General features: G+C 33.6%; 1 protein-coding gene across 1 annotated transcript in view; it reads left to right on the top strand.

The window, feature by feature from the left end:
• The window catches only part of LOC127700663 (transcription initiation factor TFIID subunit 4-like), a 30849-nt gene that overhangs the window by 5022 nt on the left and 11794 nt on the right, over window positions 1–14033 (top strand). The window contains exons 4-8 of the mRNA XM_052204231.1: window positions 2856–2995; window positions 3366–3455; window positions 4965–5111; window positions 6386–6537; window positions 9046–9215. Of these exons, the coding sequence (XP_052060191.1) occupies window positions 2856–2995; window positions 3366–3455; window positions 4965–5111; window positions 6386–6537; window positions 9046–9215 (699 nt within the window). The remainder of the gene's footprint in view (window positions 1–2855; window positions 2996–3365; window positions 3456–4964; window positions 5112–6385; window positions 6538–9045; window positions 9216–14033) is intronic.

The raw sequence follows: 14033 nt of genomic DNA, 5'->3' as shown, positions 1-14033 counted from the left end.
TATTAGAATTGAAATGATTTTGATGACACAAACGTGCATTTCTCAGGAATTGACCAGGCTACTTGATTATGAGGCAATTAATAAATACTGGAAATTTCAATATGATTAATATGACAGTAAATCATTGTATTTTATACTTTATGAAAGTGTTTCAACATAACTGATAATTGTTTTATTGGAGATATTTGGTTTGCAATTATTTTGTGACTTGTAATTAAGGATCTAATCTTGTACGGAGAACCTTGCACACATGCATATTTCTTACTATACAGCAAATGCCTTTTCCAGTGCTTTTACAGTTTTATTATGCCCCCGCCGTAGCCGATGTTGCATTAACTTTTACCCTTGTCCGTCTGTACGTACGGACGTACGTCCCAAAATTGGTTTCCGTTCTCTAACTAGTTTGCCTCAACCATGTCAACCAAATGTTATGAAACTTATACATACACAATGCTTATTACCACAAAACACAGATCAAGTTTGAATTTTGGTGGCGTCACTTTAACCGTTCTAGAGTTATGCCCCTTTATAAATGGAAAAATTGTAAAATTTTTATTTCTTTCTAAATATCAAGTAATTTTTATACGCCCGTTTACGGGACGTATTATGGTATACCGTTGTCCGTCGTCAACATGTCGGACAGTAACTCAAAAACGCTTTAACCAATTTGCATGAAACTTTGGTGAATTGTATATATCTATTGACGTGAGCTCCCTTTCAATTTTTATAAATTATAGATTATATGTTTCCGAGTTATGGGGTTTTATTCATTAAAAAGGGGGGATTTTCAAGTTTTTGGACAATAACTCAAAAACACTTTCACCAATTTGCTAGAAACTTTGGTGAATTGTTTACATCTATTGATGTGAGCTCCCTTTCAATTTTTATGAATTTTAGATTTTACGTTTCCGAGTTATAAGGTTTTATTCATTACAAAAACGGGGATTTTCCAGTTTTCGGACAATACCTCAAAAATGCTTTGAGCAGTTTTCATGAAACATTGGTGAATTGTTTATATCTATTAATGTAAGCTCCCTTTCGATTTTTATAAATTTTAGATTTTACGCTTCTGAGTTATGAGGTTTCGTTCTTAAAAAAAGGGGTGATTTTCCAGTTTTCGACAATAACTCGAAAGTGCTTTGAGCAGTTTTCATGAAACTTTGGTGACTGGTTTATATCTATTAAAATAACTTCCCTAAAGCTTTAGGTTTTTAATAAATTCTGATATGACATTGAGAAGTTATTGAACTTTATTGTTAAATCTTTGAAAAAGCGACGGGCGTATCATGCGCTCATGGCGCAACTGTTTATTAAAATTGGAGTTATCTTCCTTTGTCCATGATTATAGTTGAATCAACTACAATCAATGCTATATACAATGCAATGTTTAATTTTGACTTCCACTGATAAAACACAGATCAAGTTGAATTTGGGTAGTGTCACTTTAACCATTATTGAGTTATGCCCTTTATAAATCGAAAGATTGCAAATTTTTTAGTTTCCATTCTGTAACTTAAGTTTGCCCCAACCAAACATTATGAAACCTAAACACAATATTCATTACCACAAAACTAAGATCAAGTACAAATTTTTTGTTTCCGTTTTCTAACTTTAGTTTGCCTCAACCAAATGTTATGAAACTTATACACAATGCTTATTACTACATAATACAGATTACCGGTAAGTACGAAATTTGGTGGCGACACTTTTACCATTCTTGAGTTAGTTCCCTTTATAAACATAAAAATTGCTGAATTTTTTGTTCTCTAAGTTTGTTTCAAACAAATGTTATAAAACTTATACACAACTGTTCTAGAGTTATGCGTGTTTACAAATAGAAAAATTGCTGAATTTTTAGTTTTTGTTAAAATTGAGAATGGAAATGGGGAATGTGTTAAAGAGACAACAACCCGACCACAGAGCAGACAACAGCCGAATGCCACCAATGGGTCTTCAATGCAATGAGAAACTCCCGCACCCGAAGGCGTCCTTCAGCTGGCCCCTAAACAAATATGTATACTAGTTCAGTGATAATGGACGTCATACTAAACTCCAAATTATACACAGGAAACTAAAATTAAAAATGATACAAGACTAACAAAGGCCAGAGGCTCCTGACTTGGGACAGGCGCAAAAATGTGGCGGGGTTAAACATTTTTTTTGAGATCTCAACCCTCCCCCTATACCTCTAACCAATGTAGAAAAAACAAACGCACAACAGTACGTACAGTAAAACTCAGCATAAGAGAAGTCTGAGTCCGATGTCAGAATAGGAAACAAAAGAAAATAAACAAAATGACAATAATACATAATTAACAACAGACTACTAGCAGTTACTGACATGCCAGCTCCAGACCTCAATTAAACTGATTAAAAGATTATGTCTTCATCATATGAATATCAGGCACAATCCTTCCTGTTCTCTACTTAAGTTAGCCTAAACCAAATGTTATGAGACTTACACACAATGCTTATTACCACAAAACTCAGATCAAGTTCAAATTTGGGTAGCGTCACTTTTACCGTTCTTCAGTTATGTCCCTTTATAACTATATGCTATGCAAGCGGGGGCATCATCTGTGTCCACATGTGGACACTATCCACATTTTTTACATAACAAATGAAGAGAAATAATATTATAGACACGATAGAGAAAGTTGTCTAAAACACCTTGTATCCGTTCTGAACCAGACTGGTTAATCAAAGATATCATAATATTCAGGGGCAATAATGCAGCAATATAGTGATAAGGCAAGTGGATTTTGATATTCTCAATTTAAACATTTCATTAGATGATAAATAGATATAAGTATTCTATTGTTTTTCTATCATAATTACAAATATATGTATTACAGGTTCATTACCAGGTCATCATCAACAACCATTAGATAATGTTAAAAAGTGTAAAAATTTCTTGTCAACTTTGATCAAACTGGCAGCAAGTCAACCGGAGCAAACTGTGAAGAATGTCCGAGAACTTATCCAAGGATTAATAGTAAGTATAATTCCAGGCGCTTTTTTTCTAAAAATGAATTCTTCAAGTATTGCATAATGCTGGGAGTAGATTTTTTACTGAGGTTAACAAACTTTAAAAGTTAATGAAATTTTATTGGTATTATTTTTCTAGAATAAAGATATTCAAATTGAATATATCCCTAAATGTTTTTTTTTTTTTAAAGAAATTAATTGTTTTTCCTACTTACTAATATAATTAGATGTAATTGTTTGGTTAAAACGTGTTTACTGAAGTTGATATATGTAGTATGCTTTGTTTTATCACATTGCTAAAATCTTTATCTAGGTTTTAATCCATGTAATGTTTAGTAATGATATACTCACATTTACTGTTTATTTATTTATTACAGGACAATAAAGTTGAACCAGAACAGTTTACTGAAAGGTTACAGAAAGAACTCAAATCATCACCTCAACCATATTTAGTGCCATTTCTAAAGGTAAAACAAAAATATGAGTGACTCTGAAAACTTTTGAAATTAATCATATCCTTCAATTTTATTTTAGATAAATACTGTAAGTCTCATTGTTTCTACAAAATGTACCAGGTTTTTTTTTTTTATGTACAGTCCAACTTTTTATATTTTACATTTATTCTATTCATATATATATTTTTAGGTGTCTCGTGTAGGGAGAGAGCACTATTCTTGGAAAGTTTTGAGCCACTTTATTCTCCTCCTCCTCTCTTCTTAAATAAACAATGTTAAACACACATTTCTTTATAGTTTTAAGCTGCTTCATTCTCCTCTCTTAGATAAATAAACAACTTTAAACACACATTATTTTATAGTTTTAAGCTGCTTCATTCTCCCCTCTTAGATAAATAAACAACTTTAAACACACATTTCTTTATAGTTTTAAGCTGCTTCATTCTCCTCTCTTAGATAAATAAACAACTTTAAACACACATTACTTTATAGTTTTAAGCTGCTTCATTCTCCCCTCTTAGATAAATAAACAACTTTAAACACACATTTCTTTATAGTTTTAAGCTGCTTCATTCTCCCCTCTTAGATAAATAAACAACTTTAAACACACATTTCTTTATAGTTTTAAGCTGCTTCATTCTCCCCTCTTAGATAAATAAACAACTTTGAACACACATTTCTTTATAGTTTTAAGCTGCTTCATTCTCCCCTCTTAGATAAATAAACAACTTTAAACACACATTACTTTATAGTTTTAAGCTGCTTCATTCTCCCCTCTTAGATAAATAAACAACTTTAAACACACATTTCTTTATAGTTTTAAGCTGCTTCATTCTCCTCTCTTAGATAAATAAACAACTTTAAACACACATTTCTTTATAGTTTTAAGCTGCTTCATTCTCCCCTCTTAGATAAATAAACAACTTTAAACACACATTTCTTTATAGTTTTAAGCTGCTTCATTCTCCCCTCTTAGATAAATAAACAACTTTAAACACACATTTCTTTATAGTTTTAAGCTGCTTCATTCTCCCCTCTTAGATAAATAAACAACTTTAAACACACATTACTTTATAGTTTTAAGCTGCTTCATTCTCCCCTCTTAGATAAATAAACAACTTTAAACACACATTACTTTATAGTTTTAAGCTGCTTCATTCTCCTCTCTTAGATAAATAAACAACTTTAAACACACATTACTTTATAGTTTTAAGCTGCTTCATTCTCCCCTCTTAGATAAATAACTTTAAACACACATTTCTTTACAGTTTTAAGCTGCTTCATTCTCCATGTTCTCCTCTTTTTGATTAATTAACAACATCTTTATAGTTTTAAGTTCCATCCTATGTTTTCTATACTTTTTCTACATTGAACATACAATTTTAGAAATATCTTATAAGTAAAATCCATTCTTATTTACTGCTGGTCTTCTTGTCATCATAACAAAGGAAAATTTGAAGTGATTAAATTTTTTCGTATTTAGAATTAGTATCTGAACTCTTTATGTTGAAATAATTTCAGAAAAGTCTACCACATTTACGGCAGTCCTTGTTAGAAAATAAAATGCATATAGAAGGAGTAAAAGCACCTCCTATAGAGGTTATGAAAGGCACAGCATTCAGTAGTTCATCTATACAACCACATCCAAGCCATATAAGGTTGCAGCAGGTAAATATATGTATACATTCCAGTGATATTGTTGTCTTTTTTCAAAACTACCTCTACCGTTTTTTTTTGGGAAAAATGCATAATTTTTATTGAAATTGGGAACTTGGTTTATTTTTTTTTTAAACCCATCTCCGATTTTTGCTAAACTTGACTGTCTTTTTTGCACAGTTTTATGAAATTTATCACATATATTTTGATTGTCGGAAATTTTCAACCTGAAAGGTACTTTTTGGGGAGGGGAAAGAGATGGAAACAATTATGAAACTTAATGCATTGAAAACCACATGATGTGTGGTTCGTGGTCTAGTGGTTAAGACCGATGGCTACAGTGCTGAAGGTCCAGAGTTCGATTCTCACTTGAGACGTCGAATTTTCAGTACATCAGTAGGGTGATTTTCACCCTCCCACACACATCTCTGGTATCCAGACCGGAGTTTAAACTAGATTGGATACTTCGGGGGCCTCGGTAGGTCAAAGTTGTTCCAAGCTTGACCTGGAGATCAATCTTCTGAAATCTCTTCGGGTTGTCTATTCCCGCCGAGAAGCCTGGTGGTTCTCTCCGAGTACTTCGGCTTCCTCCACCATAATAACAGACTTTGCGGTGTCCTTCACGCTCCCTTGGGTGGTGTTGAGGTGGGGATTGTTCTGGTGGTGGGTTAATATTGTAAAGGACACATCTCCATTAATCCATTAGGGAGTGTACATGGATCCGCTGTACCCTTGCAGTCAATCAAGGGGTGTGTCTACACTGGCGGAATCTCGAAGTACATACATGATGATTCTGATCAGAAACCTGGATCTCAAAAGTGCTTTCATAATATCAAAACAATAACATCAATACGAAATTTACATTCATTACTACCATTGCCATCACTTTTGGGAAAAATGTAAAACTTATTGGGAGGAATTTTAAGCCATTTGTTTTAGTAATTGGTAATTTTCTCTAGGGGAAAAAGCTGAATTTCGGATGTAATTTGAGTCAAACAATATCACTGCATTCAGTAGATTTATTATACTTAAAAAGGGATGTGCACTACTACAGTTATACACAGTTTATCAAATTTCTTTGTTTCAGTTAGATATAAAGCATGGGACATACATAGCAAAGGCTGACATTTTACATTTAAATTATCTAAAATGAAGTTACATTGAAAATCTTAAACAAATGGGCAGTGGTTACGGTCAGTGAGACAGTAACCCATCAACGTACACAATTTATGTCTGAATATCATTGTTATAAATCAATGTATTAAAATATTTATGCCTCTTTTTAGCCAATGGATGGATTACAGCATATTAGACCTAACCAAGTTAGAATGCAACAGAGACCAGTTATTCCAAAAACAGTTATGACAGCAGGACACCAGGTGGCAAGTCCTGCAGCCAGTAGACCTCATAGTGCTAAACCTAAATATGAATCATTGAAGTGAGTATTGTCCCTTGCAAGGTGTTCTGAAGCAAAATTTGATGTATAGGGTTAAAAACCAATTTTTCAGAGACCTTCAACCAATGAATTATCAATGCAAAATGACAGGTCTTTAGTTATATCTAAATGATTTTTTTGGTCATTTTAATGCGTTAAATTCTATACTTGGTAGGATATTGATGTATTATATTGTTGAAAACCATGAACACTGAATGCTGCTCTCTAGTTGACTTGTTTCCATTGTGTTGCTGTCTGACTTATACCCACTTCTCCCTAGTCAAGTGATCATCCACCAACTACATAAAACCCCATTTCTCTCTAGTCATGTGATCATCCACCAACTACATAAAACCCCACTTCTCTCTAGTCATGTGATCATCCACCAACTACATAAAACCCCACTTCTCTCTAGTCATGTGATCATCCACCAACTACATAAAACCCCTCTTCTCTCTAGTCATGTGATCATCCACCAACTACATAAAACCCCACTTCTCTCTAGTCATGTGATCATCCACCAACTACATCAAATGTTTTCCTTCTAGTCTTCTCAATACATGCAGGGGCCTCGGTGGCTGCATGGTCTAAGTAGTCAAACTTCTGTATCACTAGCCTGCCAACACTGAAGTTGTGAGTTCTAATCCCTCACCTGGCAGTGGCAGGTGCATTCGACTCCAATCTTAATTGAAAAGGATTGTTAGTTTTCCTATGAAAGGAAATGCTGGTTCTTTCAAGCACTCTGGCTTCTTCCACCTATTAAAACTGACAGCCACAAAATAGCTCTGTAGATATGCAATAGTGCTGAAAGTGGCATTAAACACCAATCAATCAATCCCAATATATGCATTCCTGGTAAAACCTAAATATGTCTATATCTTTTATATCAGTAAAACCCTTAAAATTTCAGGGATGGACTTCAAACAAGGGCATTAAACTTATGTTTAGACAGTAACCATTCTATCTTAAATACAAATCTTGTTTGTTTTAACAAATTTATAATAAAAGAAAAGAATTTCCAAAAACATTCTGCATAAATGTATAAGTAAAAGAAGTGTTATATGATCCTTCATATTAATTGTTTTATACATGTATTTTCTAATTACAAAATATCATACCAAACTGATACCATGGATCAGGGTTCACAACAGAATGAAAATCAAGGGTGGGGGAGAAAGTTCATCAAATCAGAGATTTTGTGTTGCGTTGTCGAATCGATTCGTTGTGCATGAATTATTAATTATATGCCTTGCATGTATTTGTCATATATAGCTAATTTGGAAAGGGGGTCTCTCATGCATACATTAAGTAGTTGGTCCTATTAGTGGTCAACACTTGTAGGAACATATTCAACGGGGAGAGGAAACACCTGATGTGGCTTCCTAGATTGCAGGAACATTAAAGTGAGGGATCTACATATAATATTGCTTTTCATGTGATAATGTATGCAATGTATAATTTTATTATTTTAAAGAGCTTCTAACAAATTTTATTTAAATTGTCTTATGGAAAACCACTTGGTAAAAAAGGTAAAGAAATTTAAAATAATTCAAAAAATTGTTTAGTCACATAATTTCAAAGTGATTTCAATCAAATTATTATTTTTTGTTTTTAGCCTATCTAGCAGTTTACAAAATCATATTTGTTATGTAGAATTTTATTAAATTAACTCCCCTTTTTTCCAATACAATAATGTAATGGAATTATAAATATCCAGTTTTACTCTTTTCAAACTTTAAATGAGTTTTCAGATAATAAAACTCCTATCCCAGCTGTTGATCTAACTGTCTATAAATAACCAGACAATATTTGTTATTTAGGTTTTCCCAAGTATTTTCCCGCTAAAAGAGATCATGTGACATTCTTGTCAACAAAGGGAACATGTGGGCAAGGAATTCATTTGTTTTCTGGATTACTGCTTTAATTATTCTCGTTAGGATATAAAAATTTCATTTGAGGCACAGTCAAACATTTGCATTCATAAGATACCCATAGTTTGCAAAAAATTTTTACTTTTCAAATTGAAGAAACTGGGTCATGATCGTTCATTGGTTGTTACCTTGTTCAACCACGCGAGACCATGTAAATAATGTAATCAGCTGTCAGTGTACATCCCTTGAGGTAATGTTCACACCAATTAACAATAATTAGATTTCTTAATTGCCACTGACATGATAATTGGATTAGGGATATCTGAAATTTAACTTCAATCTATTGAATTTTCAAGTGTGGCGGACAATAAAATGAGCGTGGCGCTGGAAATTTATGCGTGGCGCACTGCCATGCCTAAATACGTTGTGGTGATCCCTGATGGATCATTATTATTCATGGGATACCAGTTTCAGGGATTCTGTGGGTATATGTACATCAAATTTTCAGTGAAGTATTCATTTTCTATATGCTTTTATGCAAACTTTGGCAAACCCATGAAATCAAAAATCTACAAAACAGAATTTATCATAAAAAATTTATATCATGATGTTATCAATGATAAATGATAATTATTTACAGGGATGATGACGATATAAATGATGTAGCTACTATGGGTGGTGTGAACCTGACAGAAGAAAGTAGAAATATATTAGCCAGTAATTCAGAATTTATTGGTACCCACATCAGGTCCTGTTCTGATGAAGCCTTTTTACACCACTCAGCTTTACAGAAGAGAGTTTCTTGTATAGGTATAGTAATAACAGCCATGTATCTTTGCTGCAGGAGTCATGTTGTTTTCAACCTGTCAACCTGCTTTCCATCAATTATTTAATATGAGCACAAATTCTCCCACAACATTTTTATTTTCTATAAACTACTGTAAATTCAAAAATTATTGGTAGGTTTTTATTAATGCAAATAATTGGGACTCCGTGAGTATCACAATAGTAAGAACTCACATTCTAATATATGATACACATATCTGTATTAAGATTTTCCTGAAATTGCAATCATTAATCTCTCATTTCTGTCCATCCTCAGGGCTCTCACTACTTCAGAATCATAGGGAGAAGTGACTTCTCTTTTTGAAACTGAGAGGGAGAAGTGGTGAGATTTGAAAGAGAAGTGCTTGTTCGCTCGCGGGCTACAATGTTTGGTTTTTGTCTCGCCTGCGACGAAAGTCGCAGAAAGTGAGACATAGGTATTACTATCCGGCGGCAACGGCGGCGTAAACTATTTGTAAAGCTTTATATTTCAGAAGGTAGAAGACCTGGATGCTTCATACTTTGTATGCAGATACCTTATGTTACGAACTTTCCGTCTGTCATATGTCCAATGTCCTTGACCTTATTTTCATGGTTCAGCGACTGCTTGAAAAAAAAGTTTAGTTTTTTTGTTATGTAAATTTCTCACTTATTATGAGTAATAGGATAGCTATATTTGGTATATGGGTTCCTTGCAACGTCTACATGTCCATCAGACAGGGTTCACCTGACCTCAGCCTCATTTCATGGATCAGTGATCAAGGTTAAAGTTACGTGATTAGGTCCGTTTCTCAGATACTACAAGCAGTAGGTCAGCTATATGTGGTGTATGGAATGATTATAAGGGATACATGTCAGTCTGGCAGGTTTCATCTGACCTTGACCTCATTTTCACGGTTCATTGGTCAATGTTAAGTTTTTGTGTTTTGGTCTGTTTTTTGTCGAGCCTGCGACTTTTGTCGCAGAAAGCTCGACATAGGGATAGTGATCCGGCGGCGGCGGCGTTAGCTAACTTCTTAAAAGCTTTATATTTTAGAAGCTAGAAGACCTGGATGCTTCATACTTTTTATATAGATGCCTTATGTTACGAAGTTTCCGTCTGTCATATGTCCATTGTCCTTGACCTCATTTTCATGGTTCAGTGACAACTTGAAAAAAAAGTCAACATTTTTTGTAATGTTAATTTCTTTCTTATTATGAGTAATAGGATAACTATATTTAGTATGTGCGTACCTTGCAAGGTCCTCATGCCCGTCAGACAATTTTCATTTGACCTCGACCTCATTTCATGGATCAGTGAACAAGGTTAAGTTTTCGTGGTCAAGTCCATATATCAGATACTATAAGCAGTAGGTCTACTATATTTGGTATATGGAATGATTGAAAGGTGTACATGTCCAACTGGTAGGTGTCATCTGACCTTGACCTCATTTTCATGGTTCAGTGGTCAAAGTTAAGTTTTTGAGTTTTGGTCTTTTTTTCTAATACTATATGCAATAGGTCAACTATATTTAGTATGTGCGTACCTTGCAAGGTCCTCATGCCCGTCAGACAATTTTCATTTGTCCTCGACCTCATTTCATGGATCAGTGAACAAGGTTAAGTTTTCGTGGTCAAGTCCATATATCAGATACTATAAGCAGTAGGGCTACTATATTTGGTATATGGAATGATTGTAAGGTGTACATGTCCAACTGGTAGGTGTCATCTGACCTTGACCTCATTTTCATGGTTCAGTGGTCAAAGTTAAGTTTTTGAGTTTTGGTCTTTTTTTCTAATACTATATGCAATAGGTCAACTATATTTAGTATGTGCGTACCTTGCAAGGTCCTCATGCCCGTCAGACAATTTTCATTTGTTTTCGACCTCATTTCATGGATCAGTGAACAAGGTTAAGTTTTCGTGGTCAAGTCCATATATCAGATACTATAAGCAGTAGGGCTACTATATTTGGTATATGGAATGATTGTAAGGTGTACATGTTCAACTGGTAGGTGTCATCTGACCTTGACCTCATTTTCATGGTTCAGTGGTCAAAGTTAAGTTTTTGAGTTTTGGTCTTTTTTTCTAATACTATATGCAATAGGTCAACTATATTTGGTGTATGGAAATATTTTATGATGTACATGTCAGTCTCGCAGGTTTTATTTGACCTTGACCTCATTTCCACGGTTCATTTCTCAGTGTTTAGTTTTTGTGTTTTGGTCTGTTTTTCTTCAACTATAAGCAATAGATCAACTATATTTGTTGTATGGAAGGATTGTAAGGTGTATATGTCTGTCTGGCAGGTATCATCTGACCTTGACCTCATTTTCATGGTTCATTGGTCAATATTTAGTTTTCTTGGTTAAGACTGTTTCTTAGAAACTATAAGCAATAGGTCAACTATGTTTGGTTTATTGAATGATTTTAAGGTGTACATGTATTTCTCGTTTGGTTTATCTGACCTTGACCTCATTTTCTTGGATCATGTTAAGTTTATGTGTTACTTGTAGTAAAGCTTTATATTTAGGACTATCAACATAAAATCAATGGTTAGTAAAGAAGGCCAGACATTTCAGTGTGTGCACTCTTGTCTAATACTATAAGCCATTGGTCAACTATATTTGGTGTATGGAATGATTGTAAGGTGTACATGTCTGTCTGGCAGGTGTCATTTGTCCTTGACCTATTTTCATGGTTCATTGGTCAATTTTTAGTTTTTGTGTTTTGGTCTGTTTTCTAATACTATAAGCAATAGGTCAACTATATTTGGTGTATGGAATGATTGTAAGGTGTACATGTCTGACTGGCAGGTGTCATTTGTCCTTGACCTCATTTTCATGGTTCATTGGTCAATGTTAAGTTTTTGTGTTTTGGTCTGTTTTTCTAATACTATAAGCAATAGGTCAACTATATTTGGTGTATGGAATGATTGTAAGGTGTACATGTCTGTCTGGCAGGTGTCATTTGTCCTTGACCTCATTTTCATGGTTCATTGGTCAATGTTAAGTTGCTCTTGTTTGGTCCTCTTCTCAGATACTATAAGTTATAGGTCAACTATATGTGGTGTATGAAATGATTGTAAGGTGTGCACGTCTGTCTGACAGGTTTCATCTGACCTTGAGCTTATTTTCATGGTTCATTGGTCAATGTTAAGTTTCTGTTGTTTGGTCTTCTTCTCAGATGCTATATGTAATAGGTCAACTATATTTGGTGTATGGAATGTATTTTATTATTTAACTGCTGATTACTTACATTGAAATAGATTATTTTATAAAAATCTTTAAATAACATTAATAATGATAATAAATAATAAAAACTTTTAAGGGATCGTTACTAAACTGTGATTAACAAAAACATTGGAAGGTGTGAAAATGTTAAAATAAGGTCACTCATGCATGAATGTTTAACATAGAATACAGTTCACTCCAGTCCCTTCATAAAGATTAATTGGCTGAATATGTACAGATTGAAGAACTTTTGAAATTTTGTTTGCACACCAGAATCACATTTACTGATTTTTGATACATATGAAATAAGATAAGTATTGAGATAAGTAAAAAATATTTTAGCATAGCAACATAAATAGATAAATAGATAATATGAAAATATGACTTTTTACAATATTTTGATCAAAGATTGAAGATAATTTTATTTTTTTTTTTTTTTTTTTTTGGGTGGGGGGGTCTTTCAGGTTCATCTCAAGGAATTGACAAATATTTATCCAGTTTCTGCAATGCCCTAAAACTTTTCCTTGTGCACAGGTTTGTCTGTACTCAAGAGGAAATAAAAAAATGGCCATATTTGTCAATCCCTTCTGATGAACCTTAAATCTAGATGAAAAATTATTTCATAAGAAATTTCAAAGTTTGCTTTTAGTAGTCATTTGACTTAATGTTTCAAAAAAAAAATTTGTATAATGCGATTTTATTTACTCAAATGTTGTTGCTATATTTGCCTGTGATTTAGTAGCCAAAAAGGTATCCCATGTGATTTTATGATGCTGTTTTTTCTAAAAACATGTTACTCAACATGAATGTAAAAGCATTACAGACCTATATTTAAGCCTAAGGTCAAGGTAACTAAAAAAGACTAAAATTTGAACATAGGTTTCAGGATGTATTCAATTGGATTGCAACTTAACTTGGATATGTGGCTACATAAATTAACAGAAAGAAGAGGAAGATCCCTGGCTATTGTTTTTCAAGTCGCTATGTCTTAGTTCAAGGTCCTATTTACTAACAATAGATTTGCAGAAGACCATATTACTGTCTTAAATCATGATTTATATGGGGGCCATGGTAATGTGAGCTTGCTCACTAAAGGTCTATTATATTTCGTTAAGAATGTCAAGAACTGTAAAACAAAATCTACAAATATGCAAATATTACTCTAATCATCAGATCACTTATTCAAAGATGTATTTCCCTTTCATGCTTTTAATGCTAAGTAGTCACTTCTCTTTAAAGCTTACCTGGCCAAAATTGCCATTGTGAGCTTTTGCCATCAATTGGCATCCATCGTCTGTCTTCATTGCATACGTAGTATCTGAGAAACGGACCTAATCACGTAACTTTAACCTTAATCACTGATCCATGAAATGAGGCTGAGGTCAGGTGAACCCTGTCTGATGGACATGTAGAAGTTGCAAGGAACCCATATACATATGAATGTTATGTGTATATGTCTGTCTGACAGGTGTCATCTTACCTTGACCTCATTTTATGGTTCATTGGTCAAAGTTCAGTTTCCTCAATGAGGTTTGTTTCTAAGATACTTTAGGCAATATATGTTAAATAAATTTGGTGTATGGAATGATAG

The sequence above is a fragment of the Mytilus californianus genome, unplaced genomic scaffold, assembly GCF_021869535.1.
Source record: "Mytilus californianus isolate M0D057914Y unplaced genomic scaffold, xbMytCali1.0.p SCAF_5, whole genome shotgun sequence".
NCBI lineage: Eukaryota > Metazoa > Mollusca > Bivalvia > Mytilida > Mytilidae > Mytilus > Mytilus californianus.
This window is presented reverse-complemented; position numbering and strand designations above follow the sequence as displayed.